General features: G+C 39.4%; 1 protein-coding gene across 5 annotated transcripts in view; it reads right to left on the bottom strand.

Moving 5' to 3' along the window:
* LOC105394980 (nuclear factor of activated T-cells, cytoplasmic 1) overlaps positions 1–16,950 on the bottom strand; it is a 58,297-nt gene that overhangs the window by 4,676 nt on the left and 36,671 nt on the right. For 3 of the 5 annotated variants that reach the window (XM_038120937.2, XM_038120936.2, XM_038120938.2), the window contains exons 2-9: positions 10,995–11,337; positions 7,056–7,265; positions 5,831–6,172; positions 4,892–4,991; positions 3,838–4,020; positions 2,474–2,651; positions 1,949–2,133; positions 1,527–1,698 (exon numbers count right to left, since the gene is read on the bottom strand). In XM_038120937.2, the coding sequence (XP_037976865.2) occupies positions 1,527–1,698; positions 1,949–2,133; positions 2,474–2,651; positions 3,838–4,020; positions 4,892–4,991; positions 5,831–6,172; positions 7,056–7,265; positions 10,995–11,337 (1,713 nt within the window). The remainder of the gene's footprint in view (positions 1–1,526; positions 1,699–1,948; positions 2,134–2,473; positions 2,652–3,837; positions 4,021–4,891; positions 4,992–5,830; positions 6,173–7,055; positions 7,266–10,994; positions 11,338–16,950) is intronic. The other 2 variants (XM_038120940.2, XM_038120941.2) reach the window with 2 other exon arrangements.

Below are 16,950 nucleotides of genomic sequence, written 5' to 3'. Positions count from 1 at the left end.
TAAGGGTAATGCAGCATGCTGATTGGACAGCAGGAGTGCGCGCTACGCGGCGATGAAACCAGACGCGTCTGTATCAATGGGTAGTGAGTGTGCGTGTGCGTGTGATCAAGTATACCGTGCCATAGCGGGGCGCGGCGGGCGGCGGCGGCGGCGGCGCTGTAGCTACCTAGACAGACCTAGCTTGAACAGAAGGGAAAAAAGAAAGAGTACGCCGGTTTCGCATAAGTAATTTCTTCCAATTTGTTTCAAATTCAATTACTTACGAACTAAGTTCATGGCTTAACCGTTAACGTGGATGTGGCATGCAACACATCACTCCAATGAAAGCGTTACACGGACGGTTCGACAACAACCGTACGCTAACCAACGAGCTCCGATTAATAACCAAGTTACAATCATACCATAGACAAAATTTTAAATGCAAATGTTACAAAAAACTATTTTACAAATAAGTATATCTATTTATATTTATTAGATATTAGGTAGTGACTCGTTAATTAACGTAGGTAGTACAATAACATGCTATATGTTTTTAACAATTTATATTCTTTTATAATGTGTGCAACGTGGTAGGAAAAATCAATTTCTACTGAAACTTATCGCAATATAGTAGTTTGATTATCCACCACTTCTGGAATATTACTTTATTGAAATATTGAACTTTCGTTTCTTTTCATTCCACGTTGCAACCACACTTTTATATTGTAAGGTACAGGTTACATTATACATGACACAATAAGTCACAGACATAAAATATATTCCATAAGTATTGTTAGTATTGTAGCAAGTTCACTGTGTTATAAAGTGCCACTATTTTATCCAGAGAAATTTTATCCGTCAAGTAATTTATTCATTGACATTAAAACAGTGGTGATGGCTAGTGGCACTTTACAAAGTCATTGATTAATTGAAAAAGCAACTAATATGAAATTTCCAAGCGACTTCACAACATACAAATACGTTATAAATTAAATTTACTCAGTATAGTTAGTAAATCTGTAGTGTCTTAGTATTACTGATAGCCTTCAATAAAAAAAAAGTTTTAGTAATCTTTAAAATGAACAAAGTGAAAAGTTAACTTCGATTAAAATCTTCAGACTAATCTCCAAACGAAACATGCTGTTAGAATCCGCTGGCATCTGATGATCTAAAACTTATTTAACTAGGCACACTAGGAACCACGTAACTTGACCAACGCGCGGAAGACACTTTTATTTATTTATTCTTTTTAGGTGCCATTGGAGGTGCGGTGAGGTGCGGCGTAATTTTTCAAAACCAAACCGTCGCCATTGGTTAGTGCTGTGCAGATGTGACACGCGCAAATGGCCGCCATTTTGGTCAAGTTACGGCGACTACTGTACCTATCTTTAATTTTATAACAAAACTTTTTGGCGGCAAGTGAAGTGATGACCATAGACTGCGTTTTTTTCTCCCGGCAAGGCGAAGGACTGATCTATATACAGCCAAGCATAGGTACACCATAAAGCGATTTCGTGGCGCTGTAAAGTTATTACACTTCTTGTTACCTTGTGCGTGGTGGCGCGTGCAATGTTGCGGACCGGTGTCCTGGGAGGGGGGGGTGTAGTAGAACGAGTGAGGCTCAGAGGTCTTGCCTCCTGATCTCACGAAGAATTGTACGCTAACTGTCTCGGTTATGTCAGTACGATGGTACGGAGGTACGCAACAGACAAGGTGAGTCTGGAAATGAAAACAATTTGGGGTTATTATAAGAAACATGATAAAGTAAAATTTTATTTTAAATAGGGTCCTGTGGTGTAAAATTTTACTCGAAATTCAAAATTAGGTATCTTAACAGGCTGGCAATAAAAATACGAAGTTTATATTGTCTATGGATCAACCGTTTGCGGCCGCAGAATAATAACATCCGTCCCTCCATCCCTTTACGCAACAAACCTTTACCAAACCTCAGAACAACAACAGCACCCACCTGTTGCAGAAACTCCTTGTCTGGTACGACCTCCTCCTCCCACACGCCGGCGTCGTGGCGGTGGCAGAACACGACCCGCGTCTCCTTGAGGAAGTTCTTGCCCAGCAGGTACAGCTCCAGCCCGCCCGTCGCCGGCGCCGACACCAGCGACTTGCGGCACACCTCCGGCACGCCGGGCGGTTGCGCTGAGGAGGGGAGTGAAATGTGTTAAATGTTGAAAGTTATCGTAGGTTACTGACGGCTGACGGATGGTACACCAAGTTTAGTGTGCGCGCAAGTCTTGTGAAGGTCTCGTGTACGTGAATTTACTACTCCCATCACTCTGGCATAGACGCGCCCCATCGATGTTTATGTGAAAAATAAAAATCGCAAGAGTTGATCAATATGGCGGTAGTCTAAACGCATAATAAAAGAGCAGTTTAGGCACGTAAAAATTCTATTACCTCTCTCAAAAATCTTTACTTCGTGGTAAAATTTTGTCTATGACAATCTATCAGCGTAAAACAAAACGTCTGCAACACTCACTGCATATAATCTGCGTCGAGCACACTTGCAGCGCCTCCGTGTGCCCCTCCGCGTTGAGGATCTCGGTCCGGAACACCATCCGGCACCGGGTGGACTTCTTCTTGCCTCGCGACACGTGCGCGCTGGACCCTGAGGAGAGGGCCTCGCCGAAACGATGCTCTACGTCCACGTTGCGCTCCTGGGGACATAATGGAGGTGGTATGTTAGTTAAGTCATTATTTGGAGTGTTTATGGTTAAGTTTATAATGTGGTATAACGCTGTATTGTTTGAAATCACATTTGGAATTTAGGATCTAACCATGTAGGATCCAATAACGGCCTAGCATTTTAGTTAGAGAGGTTCACGGTAGAATGCATACAAGTCTTTCATCTGATAAAGTGTGCAAAGATCCGGATACACTTGAGATATTGACTGAATGATGAAGAAAGGTTAATTCTGTCTGTTCAAATATAGAGATAAGATACTTTCTTAGGTCAATAGTTGACGTTAGTTCTAGCTATGTAAGTACATAGGTACAAGAATAAGAAACAAAACAACGTTTGTGCAAAACTTCGCTATTTCGGATTTCCTCTTTCTTCCGCTATTTGACAATTTCCATACTGTAGGTAACTAAGTTTTCCCTGTAAGTAGGTTCACCTGTAAAAACCCTGCAACTAGAAATTATCTCTCTTTCAAGGGTACAGCGAAAACTAGTTCACATTACATAAATATGAACAGTAATTACAGAAATAATAATTAGCAGACAGACGCCGTGTTTGATAAACTTTGAAGTAGATTAGTGTCAGGCAAGATAACGTTTTATAAGACAAGTACCTACTATTGCTAGCCCGATAAATGTATGTTTGTAAACAGCTTTTATTACATTTACCTACACGGGTAAAAGCTATTGCGAAAACTAATTTAATCACGCTGAGCGATCTTTCAGATACGTAAGTACGAAGTTTTAGATAGACTGTATCTTTTTGAAGATAAATAGCATTAGTTTTTATTGCTTTTCATTGTTTATACGTAAATTTATCTTATTTAGCTACTGTGAATTTGAAATACATACAGATTGAATTAAAAAAGGGATTCGTAGAGACAACCGTAGTCCAAATTTTACAGCCAAGATACTAGTAACCATCTCATTGAAATTGCGATGAAATGAGTAGACTGTAGCCTTTATCCAGGTAAACAAGCAATAAGGTCACAATAGCTGCACCTCTGGGGTGCACAAAATATATATTAACCTCTCACTACGGTGACAAACCCTAGTTCTGCTCTAGTTTTTGTGACCGACACGATATGAATTATATCTTTGACAACCTATAAAGTCAATTAAATACTGCGCAAATATAGCGGTTTTCCACCAAGTTGCACCCACCTTCAAGATCCCCACGCAGTCGCACGTGACCTGCCAGTTCTTGGCGGGCTCGAGGTCAATCTCGATGACCACGGTGCCGTCCTCCTTGCGTTCCTTGCACGGGGTGGAGTTCTTGCCGGACACGCGGCACGCCTGGTAGAACATGTGCGGGGCTACCCGGCCCGTGTCCGTGCCTATGAATACCTGGTAAAGGGGGGTTTTGTGAGATTTATGGTCATGTTAGGGGCTATGGCTGCGACAGAAGGTTGGTTCTCGGGTCTTGGCTATACCTGAAGGATAGGGCAATGGGCACGCCCACTGCTAGATAGATGGCCATACTGGTGGGCATAGCTACCACGCAAGGGGGAATACTAAAATTGGTCCTCAGTGTCCTGAACAATCGATTTATATGATATGGTATGGTCATCGATGACTATACAGGGTGTTGCAAAATTGGTATACTAAGCCGAAACCTATCATTTCATCATCATTTTCAGGCTTAGATATACCATGCTGCACATGTAGGTTTCGGCTTAGTATACCAATTTTGCAACACCCTGTATAGTCATCGATGACCATACCATATCATATAAATCGATTTGATGCGAACCATTCATATGAGTGATTATTGTCTTATCTGCAGTAAAAATATTTATAAGTAGCTTTGACTTTTCACCTTTTTTACTCGTAGACACAAATTCACATAACATACAACATACACGTGATATAGTCGTGTTTTAAATAAAGGGATTGAAGCAATAAAGGGGTCATGCGTGTTTCTTTGTGGCCAGATTAGCGAGTGTCGGTCGCGCAATACGCCGGATGGGATGAATTGAGTAAGGTTATGGGAGACTGTTTGAGAGTAGACGGCACTAAACTTCATATTTCTCCTTCTCCTAATTTAGGGTCTGCTTTGTGTGTCATGTCACACTTTTTAATCCTATCCCTGCCAAACCCTCAGCCTCGTTCACTCCACACTCTACCATATTTTCTTTCATGCAATCCAGCCACGTCTTTCTTGGACTTTCTCTCTGAAGTGCTTATAAAAGCCAGTGTATAAAATACTCTTATTTACCTGTAAAACTGCCGGCTTATCATAACCGACTAATTTGACTATTGGGAACCCATTCCCTGAGTTGTCTTTGACAGCCCCTCGGCTGCCTTCAGTCTGATATCTGTAAAAATAAATTTAACAATTAATAATGATATCCGATTAGAAGAAGAGTTTAAACTTTTACGAAAGAACTTTTTTGGTCGTAGATAGTATCATTTGATATCAAATTATGTATCACAGATCTATTTTTGATGTGTAGACGCCACTGCCAATTCATTTGTTTAAATACAACATTATATTCCTAACTAATTAGTGCTCAATAATATTTTATTTTTATAGACGTTATACGGTTGGATATAGTCCAATTACGAAGGTTATTACTGCATTTTATAAACCCTGACATAAGCATATATGATAGCCTCTAGGTAGATTCCTGTACTACAATTACAGATGCAAACGATCGGTGTTATTAAAACAATGTGTTGAGTGAGGTCACCTAAGGCGATTTTGCCTCAATGTAAAATATGTAAGAATGAATATATCACATCAAGTACGCTCTCATACTATGTTAACAAGTGTCACATTATAGTATCACATTGCCCGTGGTCAGGTATTTTAACAACCTTCCTCTTAGCTACTATAGCTACTTTGTAATTTATTAACGAAGAGAGATAAAACCGTCCTAAAGGTACCTATCTACTATACCAACACAGGCACAGGTAATTTCAAGTGAAATTGTTTGCAGGAAGCTCTCTCAAAACATAGCAAGTGACAACTGTCTTCATAAACTCAATGAGCAACGATTCATGTTCGATTATATTCTAAGCCTATAGGCAGGCTAGTTAGTACCTATTTTCCCTTAACCCCAAGCGCCGGCGCCGCAAAGGCCTATCATGATACATCGGTAGGTAAAACGCACTTGCACTGCACTTGTAAATCCAATAGACAACACTCGCTCACCTCGCTCTGTGCTGCGACTCGGGCTGGCACAGGATCTGCAGCTCGACGCGGCCGTCGCGCGAGCGGCACATGAGCGGCGCGGCCAGGCCGGGCGGGCCCGCGTGCAGCGCCAGCGCCCGCCGCCGCGCCAGCGCCTGCGCCAGCTTGCCGCCATACTTCCCGCTCAGCTTCCCGCTCAACTTGCCGCCGGCGATCTTGCCGCTCGGCAGCTTGCCGCCGGAGAACTTGTTGGCGACCTTGCCCCCGCCCTGCTTGCCGCACGGCCGGTACGCCGGCTCCAGGAACCGCTTGCCTGGCGCCTCGAGGATGGATGGACTAGATAGGCTGCATCCCGCGCGGATCCTGCAAAGGGAGGTTGAGATGTAGGGTGGCCATGCGTTCGGGAATATAACGGGAATTTGGGAATAAATTTAGGTTAAAAATAATGATTGATTGATAGTTTTAGATTGAACTTCAATGAACTTTCAAAAAAAACAAAAGTACTGTTGTGCGTGCGTCGGTGGGATAATTTATTTTGTATTTTATCATATTTTTGTATGGTAAAAAATTCAAAACATTTTGAATTCGGAATAAATTTATTTCTATTCAAAAATGCTGAATAAAGTTGGTTTATTTTGTAGTATATTGTAGGCAGCAGTTGTAGTATGAGTCACTCTTTGTGCTCGTAATGATGTCGGAAATTATATAACATTACATACATAGTCGATGTGTTAGAAAAACTTTAGTTATGTGACAACACTGACAACACAACACAGATAATGTATTCGGCACTTATAAGCAAATGATATTGTAGTTTACGTACCGGCGAGTGTTTGTTTACATCTGCCTGCGAGCGAAGCCGCCGTGATCACAATACATATAGATGGACAATAAGATGGTAGCGAAATGATTCAGCTATGCACAATTACATGCAGATTACACGATGAACATGCGAAAATAATTGTCTAAACATTAAACGTGACCTTATTAAAAAGGTAAGGCAAGTAACGGTGGGCTTTGATCACGCTTTGAGACAGTGCACGAAGTAATTAAAAACTACCAACTCCAAGTAATTAAGTTAATAAATACCGGAGACACACAACATACTGGATAAAAAAATCTAAGGTACAGTCTAGACTAGGTAGGTAAATCTAGACTAGAAAAAAAGCTACGTCTGGTCTAATCAGCTGACTATGCGTAAATAAAAGAGAAGATGAGAGTAGAAAGAAAGTGGAAGAGCACGTACATTTCGTGCGGCATGGCGGTGGGGGCGGCGGGGGCGGCAGCGGGGGGCGCGGCGAGGGCGACGGGGGGCGGCGCGGGGGGCGCAGTCGCCGCCGCTGTGAACGTGTACGCATCGGTGGCATTGTCGCACTCGACCTTAACCTCCGTCTCGCTCGCGGTGCGCCGTCTCTTGCCGCCGGGCGAGTCCCATTCTTCCACTGGGTCCGATAATCTGCACACACATGGTCACCCCACTTTCAAGATTTGTTCTCCAGGTTCACAATTTAAAGGGGTATTCATGGGTGATGGCTGATAGTTAAATTTCCCCTGTGTTTCTCTCTGATAAAGTGAGAAAGGGGTGTATACAATTAGCTATGTGATGTACAGCCCCTTCATCATGTTGTTGGAGTGGTTAGAAAGATGATGAAAAGCGGTTTTAGATTGGGACCCTGTTCTCGTTTTTTTTCTCATGTTCATGCAGAATAATAGTTTTAGTTAAATGTAACTCTAAACTCATTTGCTGGACGTTAGAAATCGTAACAGCGTTCGTAAGATATATTTAATATAAGATCTGGGGGGTTTGATAGGTTGATAGGGATGTAAGTTGGAATGGAAGCAAGCAGCAGTAACTACATACAATATCGATCAAACTACTTAAATCGAATCTTCTGGGAATTTCAGGTCTATGCTCGCCAAATCTATGTTCACAATGCGGTTATTTAGAATATTTTTCCCATGTGGCATAAAACTGAATCAGTAAAAATAGTAAAACTTCAACACTCGTGTGTCAGTCTGCGAATCAGCTTACGGAACTGGTTAAAAATAAATTGCCCACGTATGTACCACGTCAGCTGTAGTAAATGTAAATCTCTTACAACTATCAACGACCGTAAACTAACAGTCGATACAATACGTATTCTCAGTGACGTCTTAAATTATGACGAAAAATATCCTTGCATTCTTTTGAATTTTAAGTATGGCAATTTAAACAAACTGGCTAGCTACGTCATGCATAACGCCGCGGAACGGATGACGTATTACGTAATTAGGTAAGTAATTAATGATAAATAATTATATGAAAAGAGGTGTGAGGTGGCTTAGATTAAGAAGTAGAATGAAAACGGCACGTGTACGGGCTGAGAGAGTGTTCCACGTGGATGCTCGTTGTCTGTTAGTGACCTGCTAATTTCGCCACTTTTGACAGAACACTTTCTATTCGTAATAAACATAGGCCTATTTTTTTTTTCAAAAAAATACGTAATTATATACGTAACAGCTAGGAAATGTCAACTTTATCTTTGTAATTAATAATCCACATTAATACTTTTCTTGGAAGCATTAACGTGGCATTTTTAAGGCGTTAACAGTTTTTCGCATAATAAGTAATTGTTTTTAGTAATTGGGCGGATTATCTGTTTTGTCACGGTCACACGCTCTTTCAGCGTCAGTGCTGTGGAAGCATTCGCTACGATAGGTAGGCCGTGTCCGATGTTCGTGTAATATTGTGTCTGTCTACAGTTATGATAATGTATATATTCACCAACTCTGTGGAACTTCTGATTTGAGGTAATCTCTTTGAATTCAATTTCAATACATAAAGTTTTCAGTAACCTACAATGCATACAGTAAGTAGGTAGATACCTAACTTATCGAATTTATAAATTGGAAACTGGTAGATCCTTACTTCAATAAAAGTATTCTTAAAATACTAACAATTATTTGATAATCTACATACCAATAACAATATCTAAAGTAAATGAAAAATGCTATTGTATTTTACAAGGTCCAATATTTGCGCTGAAAAGAATGATTATTTTTTGAATATTTATTACCTCCTTTACATTTGTAATGAAAAAATTAAAAGAAAAAATGTTTCTTTACAACATGCAGCTAAAGTAAGGTGCTGCACTAACAAATTAGCTACATATTTAGTAAAATATTGTTTTTATTGTAGAGATCTATGATTCTATTCTACATCTACAAGTGACATCCGGTGCGCCGGCGCAGACCAGTCAATTGATGATGTGGACATCGCCAGTGTGAGTGGCCCCTGTCATAGAAATTACAAATACAGTGTTTGATTTAGTTACAGTGTAGCTATACCTACCTTCTGTGTGCTGAGCTAAAAATCGCTTTCTCATGTAAATTTCAGGTGCGAGGCCAGAGATATAATGTTTTTAGGTGGCATGGTAACAGTGTTTCATTGAGTTTTAACTGTTTGAAGTTAAATTCTTCTAGTTGTGTCGGTAATGTAATCGTGGCCGTGGGGTCTTGGGGAAATTAAAGTAACTGGCTAGTGACATCACGATGAAATCGATGACAGCCCAAGGCGGAAGTAGAGGTGTGGTGGATACTGTGGATAGGTCACTCAAAGAGGGTCTTTCCGTACAACCCTGTGAATATAAATCAAAGACATAATATTATTATTTCAGATACAACAGCATAATTTCTCCTCAAATATAAGGAAGAGTTGGCTCGCGATTCACGAATTATTGTAGCGAAAGGTGTTGAGTGGTTGAACGTTGTGGACCCCGTGAAGCAATCGGCATTACTGTTTATTTATTTATTAAAAAAACCAGCTAAACCTCCATAGCAACAGACTCGCAGACCACCTAAAACACAAAACTGTCTGATCATTCATTGCGTGAATGAAACAGACCATGTACACGTATGCATCCGTAAAAGTAAGTTATTAAATTTTCAAACGTACAGGTTAAACTGGCAAAACATCTTAGAGGTAGAGAGGGGACAGTCGTCATCGGGCAGCGAGGAGTCTTTACAGAATGAACCGCGCGTCTGCTTTATATATCTGCAGCGTTCAAGGCCGTTGCGCGAAGAATGAATTTTAAAAAGAGTCGTTAAACGGGCTGTGGCCCTCTATGTTAATGGACACTTTAAGTTGAAATAGTAGGTATTTCAACTTAGAAAAGGAAATTAATAATATAATATGGGGACTGTGTATTTAAAGTACGTTTATGTTAATTAGGAAGCGTTATGTGATCATGAAAAAGTTACACGGGTTAGAAGAAAGGCTCAAAAGACAGATAGATTAGATATCTAATAAATTAAAATGAAAGATACATAGTTTTAAATTAAATATACGTGTCAGACGTGGATTATGAATAACAAATCAATTAGCAAAACTTGAACTAAAATGTGTTCAGTTTTGAATACAAAAGTTTGTTTACATGCGGCGCCGCGGGCATGAATGGCTAATTAATTTAAAGTTTGGCTTCATTTTAGCAACATGTATTTGTACAACAAGCGAATATAATTTATTTTTTTAATTGCTTTTATACGGGTGAGTAACTAAGTAACAAAATAAATAGACTTAACATTTTTTATTCCGGTTTTGGGAACCTACTTTTATCTCTACATTAGGTATTACCTACCTGCCTACGTAGTTACAGTAATTAGGTAAGTAATGCTTAAAGTCAGTGTTAATAATTATTATGATCGTATTAGTTTCATTAATGGAAGTTAAATACTATAATGAAAGAGTCCGCAGGTACTTAGATAAATGCGTGCCTATAATTTTTAATAGCAATAGGTACTAACTAGTATAAGAATATATTCTGTAAGTAAGTATGCAATATCAAATATGGTACGAGTGATATGAGAGTAGTGTTGCCGTTCGATCGTCCACTATCGATTGCCTATCGAAAGATGAAGAAAACACGGAACTATCGATAGAATTCGTCGCTGGCGATCAATAAACCATCGATTCTCCTTTCTATTTGGAACATGTTTATTGTGGTTTTGAACAATCGCGCTTTTTCGTCAACACTAGGTAGGTACATGAGGGACAACATAAAAAGCTGTAGCTGTTCATAAATGACACCAGTTATTTTCATTATTTATTCTTGTTCTTCTATAAATTGTTTCTGTCGAGAAGCAGTTTAATTTGCGTGCAAAGCGTTGACATGATGGGCCAGTGTGAAAAACAAAGATGGCGGCTCACCTCGATGCGGCGTGGCGCTGGTCGTGGTCCGTGCCGAGCCCGCTGTCGTTCGAGTTGTCGCACGGCTCCGGCGGCCGCAGCGAGTGTGCCGTGTGCGGGTAGTTCGAGAACTTGCCGAATTTGCCCAAGTGCGAGAGTTTGCCGGCGTGCGCGTGGTGCGGCAACTTGCCCGCGTGGTGTGTCATTTTGCCCGCGTGGTGGGGCAATTTTCCCGCGTGGTGTGTCATTTTGCCCGCGTGGTGCGGCATCTTGCCCGGATGCGCGCGTTTATGCGGCGCCCGCATCACTTTGCGGTGGATGCGGGCGCTCATCGTGGATGTCGTGGACATAGTCATTTTCATGCCTGTCGACAAAAAGAAAATAAAAATTAGAAACGTAATTTTTATAACCTCTTTAAATCGAAAAACGCTTACAATTTACATGAATGTTCGATTGCTCATTGAGATGATAACGTATTTTAGAAATGTTATCTTAAAAAATATCCTATTATTTTTGATAATACAGACATTTAATTTAATTAATAACTTACTTAGTAAAGCATAAAGTTTCATCGATACCACTTTATTTAATATCCGGTTGTCTATAATAGCTAGCTACAAGTGCGGAGCGGTGTTGCCATGTCGCCCGCCATCAAAGTGGGAAGGTAAATATATTTATTGATCGGCCCAGGAGGCCGCGGCTCCAGTCTAGTGTAAGACCATCTTCAAATGTTATATTGAGGTATATTACTTCGATGTTTATCATACGTATGCTTGTTCGTGTTTACAATCCCTATACATACCTATACAAAAATTACACTGATGTTCCTTCAAACCCGGATAATAAAGTATATATTGCGGCGATACCACGCCAAACACGATAATAATCCAAATGTATCTACCTAATCTAGTAAGTAATACAATGAGTGTAGACTCAATTAATTTTCAAGGAAGGTGCAAGTATAGCTATTACAATAAAATTGACAAAAGCTTTGCGTCTCCTAAACATAACATAAAATTCATAAGCATATCACATAAGCCTCAAAACTTACGAAAGAATCCGTATGTTGTATAAAAGTATCAGAATCGAATACACTTTTTGCTTTTGGTAACTGAGAAATACGTCAGGGTTTAGTGTCTATTAGTACTTACTTAAAAAAACTAGAGTCATAAGTACACAGATAAAAAGTCTGTTAGATCTACTCTATCTATCTTAGCTATCTACACTACAATTGAGTACGTACATTTATAAGGCATGAGGTATAAACTGACAGTACCTATGAATCGCATGAGATAGTAATCTACAGTTTTATGGCCCGAATGCCATAATGCATATGTATCGACAGTCGTAACTAAGACATAAGCTCTCTGTGCCGAATACTGAAATAGTTCAGGCCAAGGTTAGTCATCATTTTAGCATATCAAGTCAAGATCAACATTGGGATTACTCATGAATTTATGACCTGCATGCTGAGCCTCCCACGAGAGGGTAAGTAGGTATGTATATCATATTATATTAAAAAAATATAAATAATCTACCTACCCGTACCCAGGAAGAATAATCAAAACTGTTAAAGGGCAATTTTAGCTGTTTATTTTAGGAGTAGGTAGATTCCCAAAAAAATATGAATTACTTATACGTACGCACGTAAAACCAAATCATTGTGATTCGACATGGCTATAGTGTTTATTTGTTTCCAGGCACTTTAAAATGATACAACAATTTTAAATCTAAACAAACGCCTCATTATATTTTTTTTAACAGCACGACGCGACGACGCACGGTAATTTAATTTTAAATACTTATGCATAGTTAAAATTCATAAACCTGTTTTGTTAAGGTTCGTGTAGCTCGAACCTTAACTAGTCGTAAGTTACGTCGATGCGAGCGACCCTTGCGCCAATGAGACGTTTACATTATTCGAAGGTTTTTCCTCAACACAAGTCTCGACAAATTAACGCAATGGCAGAGCGAGTAATTACGTTATTTGATGCCGAATATGTGAATGCCTAAGTTAATGGTTCATTATCTAACTCAACGCATGAGCGATGGTGATGAATCACTTCATTACAAATATTGCAAAAACATCTGAGACTTGTGAAAAGATAATTTAACATTGTTATTGTTTAAACTTTTTATCGTAGAGACAAAAGTGGGCATTAAGATTTTGTTTATTATGTGTATCAAGCTGACATTAATTCATTATTAGTGTTTACATGTGTGGGGAACAATATCGGTCCGAGAGCGTTGCCCTGCGGCGGCCAGGCGTTGCTCCCCGCCCGCGCGCTATCGGCCGCGCCGACGTCGACGAAAGTCCATCTCACTATCGCCTCACTGCCGCTGCAGTCGCAGATCATACACTAATTAGTCACTTTCCCTCGCTGCACAGGCGAGGCCCGCTGCCGACTGGGTCCAATGCTTTGCGGCACTCGTGTCCTCCGAGAAAATATCGGCCGAATTATACCAAACACTAAACAATGTTATCAGTCATCGTTCTTATATAAAAGGAAAAAAGTATATGAATTAATCATTTGTTTAGATTTTTATACGGAATCTAAATCTCCAGGGAAATAATTAATGTATTGATTCATGAAATTATGTAGTAGTAGCGACCTAGCGTTGACACGTCGCACGTAGCGCCTGTAATCGCCCTATCAACGTATGCGGTGCCCATTGCGTAACTGCTTATAAAACCGAGATGTCTGAATAATGTGATAACTCGTAGGCTCGTATGTACTAGCCGGTGCCTTGTGTGTAAATGTATACAGTAGCGTTGGGCTCCACGTGACCGGGATCGCTTAAAATTCAAATTAACGCCCATATTTTATTTTTGACCTCGTTACATTCAGAGTGTGTTTTGTAAGTGGTATCTCGATGGCGGCGATCACTTGCTGACTGGAGTGCTCAGAATGGTAGGACATCAATTTATTAATATTATCTCGATGAATTATGAAAGTGTTCAGGTTACTGACCGTCTGCTGGACGAGCGGACAACGCGGTCGGCGGATGTTAGGGACTCTTCAAATATTATGTTTATTATTGTTGTCGGTCAACAGAACTGTAAACTGTATCATGACCCAAAAACTGCGCCAAATACCTACATGTGATAACATATTCGATTTCGTAACAACAAGGAAAACGATATAAGTTCTCATTCAAAAATCTTTATAGTGAAAGGAAAACTTAGAGATTTGTAAAGCTTTAAGTAAGAATAACATATTATTTTTTATGGTAAAGAAGTATGTATTAAATGAAGTATTAATAGGTATCTTTGGAAATAATACAATGGTACATATACCTATTAATAGCTAATACCAGAGATTCTTAATATACCCAAAAGTTTGTATTCAACTAAACCAAAAGACCCCGAAGGCAAGTTACTTCAAGCAGGTCCCTCAACATATACGTATACATTATGTATATATAATGAACCTTCTTGTTTTACTTCGAATCTTCAGACTTTCGACAATAAGGTCTCCCCTTCAAACAAGCTTGATACAAATTACGAATCATTCGGTTTCACGATCCACGTGTTTCGAACCGGAACTAGGTCATACATAAATCATGTAAACAGAAACACAAAACTGGAAATTGTAAAACTTAATTGGGCCTTACTACTAAACTTTGACAGTCATCAAAGTGTTGATTAGCGCTATCAAATTTCTTAACTAAACATTTAATATTTTTTGTGGTAATGCAGAAAAAGTTAAAATTTTGAACTGTGACGTTTTCTGTTTAAGCTTTTTATATGATCCATTATTTCAAATCGGTTTATCCGTTTTGAACTTTAATGAACAATAGTTTTCAGCGACGCTTGCCTTTATCAATGTACAATATAAGGAGATGCTACAACGCGTAGTGATTGAAATATAACAAATATCAATTGATGATAAATGTAAATGCTAAGTGATACTGACTACTGAGCCGATGGTCCCGGGTTCGATTCCCGGCTGGGGCAGATATTTGTTTAAACACAGATATTTGTTCTCAGGTCTCGGATGTGCCCGTAAAATGGCAATAGGCCCGCCCCCTATTACATTGGGACTAACAGAACACTCTGGCGAAAAGTGGGTGCAGCAATGCACCTCTGCCTACCCCGCAAGGGAGTACATTAGTACAAGGCGTGAGTGCGTGTTTTTTTTTTTTTTTTTTTTTTTTAATTGATACTGAACTGATACAGTATGATGCATTGCTGATGTTTACAACATTTTTAAACTATTAGTAATATTAGTTTCCTCAAACATATTAGAATCAAATGTGATTTATGAATTTGAGTGGCCCAGGGGCGCCGTTTCTCACTTGAGGAAATCTACTTAAGTTTTGCTCATCGTCATCCATCGCCAATCACCGCGCTGCATTCCACACATATCAAGTGAGAAACTGGCCACGAGTACCAATTCATCATGAAGTAAGTAGGTAGCTTAGGTATGCAATAAACTTGTATCAAAATTGTAACCGAATGATTGAGCGCGATTGTTTGTCTACAATAGAACAGGATACCACCTATATACATTATACACTCACGGACAAAGAAAAGGTTCCACTGTATAAAACACCAAATTACTTCTAAACGGAAAAAGCTAGCTTAATGACACCTTCTGCAACATTGGAGTACATTTAACAAAGCATCAGAATATTACCAACTAAAAACGGTAATATTTTGTTCAAATTTTAAATTAAATGTTTGAAAAAATTGGGGTTGTTCGGTGTCGGAATTTTGTGAGTGGAACTTTTTCATTGCCCGTGAGTGTATTCGATACGACGGATAGATAAGTGCAAGATGTTCCGGTAGCAGTTAACGACTACAACAAATACGTGGCGGCCATTAATCAGAGCGGCCACGCGGGCGCGGCGTGCGCGGGCCGCTAAGATGACGCGCGGCCGAAGGGCAACTCCAGCTACCGTACCACCACCGATACATTAGCAATCAACAATCCGTGGGCAGATTGACGTATCTGTTTGGTTACTTTGGTATTTGGGTAAAATGAAGATAAATACTTAGGTACATATTGATGTCGATTGTGATGTGACAAATCTTAATTTTAGTGTCAAAACCTAAAATTCTTGGTTTAAAAATCGACTTTATGAATGTTTTCCATTGGAAAAATTAATTATTTGACGTCGCTAAAATGTAATTTTATTCCTTGGACGGAATGGACGCAAACAGCTATTTTGTCTTAAAATAATTCTAACGTTGTACGTGACACTATTTTACTAAGAATGTTTTTGGGATCATCATAATACAGAACAAATACCTTTGAAAACCATTTTAGGGCCCCAAGTTGACAAAGATACGTAGCTAATGACTGTCTATTAGCACAAACCTATTATTTAACCATTTTTATCTCATTACGAATAATTAAACCGTTTGATAGTGATAACCAGTCCATTAAAGTAAACCTCACTATCACGTCATATGCCCAGCCTTTTAACCAAGTTCAAATGTGTCGATATTTTAATTTTATATGTATTTTTCGTATGGATTTTATGTTGGAATTCCAATATATGTAAGTACTATTGGAGGATAAGAGTCCCTCCTAAGATAGATACACTTTCCTAGACTAGGACAAAAAACCGGCCAAGTGGGAGTCGGGCTCGCGCACAAAGGGTTCCGTAGCAGCAAATATAATAACCAAAATTACAGTTAAATCAACCTATCTCAAAAACTATAAGAGATACTTTGATCAAACCAAAAATCGTTGAAAGAGTTAATTAGCATGCATCACCTCTATTTTTTTTTAGAATTTTATACCCCGTAGTTATAAAAATAGAGGGGGGGGGACATACTTTTTACGACTTTGAGAGCTGATATCTCAAAAACCGTTCACTTTAAGAAAAATGTTTTTTAGAAAACTTTATATCATTTTAAAAGACCTTTCCATTGATACCCCACACGGGTATGTACATCGAAAAAAAAATTTTCATCCCTCAGTTACATGTATGGGGGGCCCCACCCCCAATTCTTTTTTTTACTATT

Source organism: Plutella xylostella, chromosome 4, assembly GCF_932276165.1.
Source record: "Plutella xylostella chromosome 4, ilPluXylo3.1, whole genome shotgun sequence".
NCBI classification, from domain to species: Eukaryota; Metazoa; Arthropoda; class Insecta; order Lepidoptera; family Plutellidae; genus Plutella; species Plutella xylostella.
Note: the sequence above shows the minus strand (reverse complement) of the source record. Positions and strands in the feature narration are given on the sequence as shown.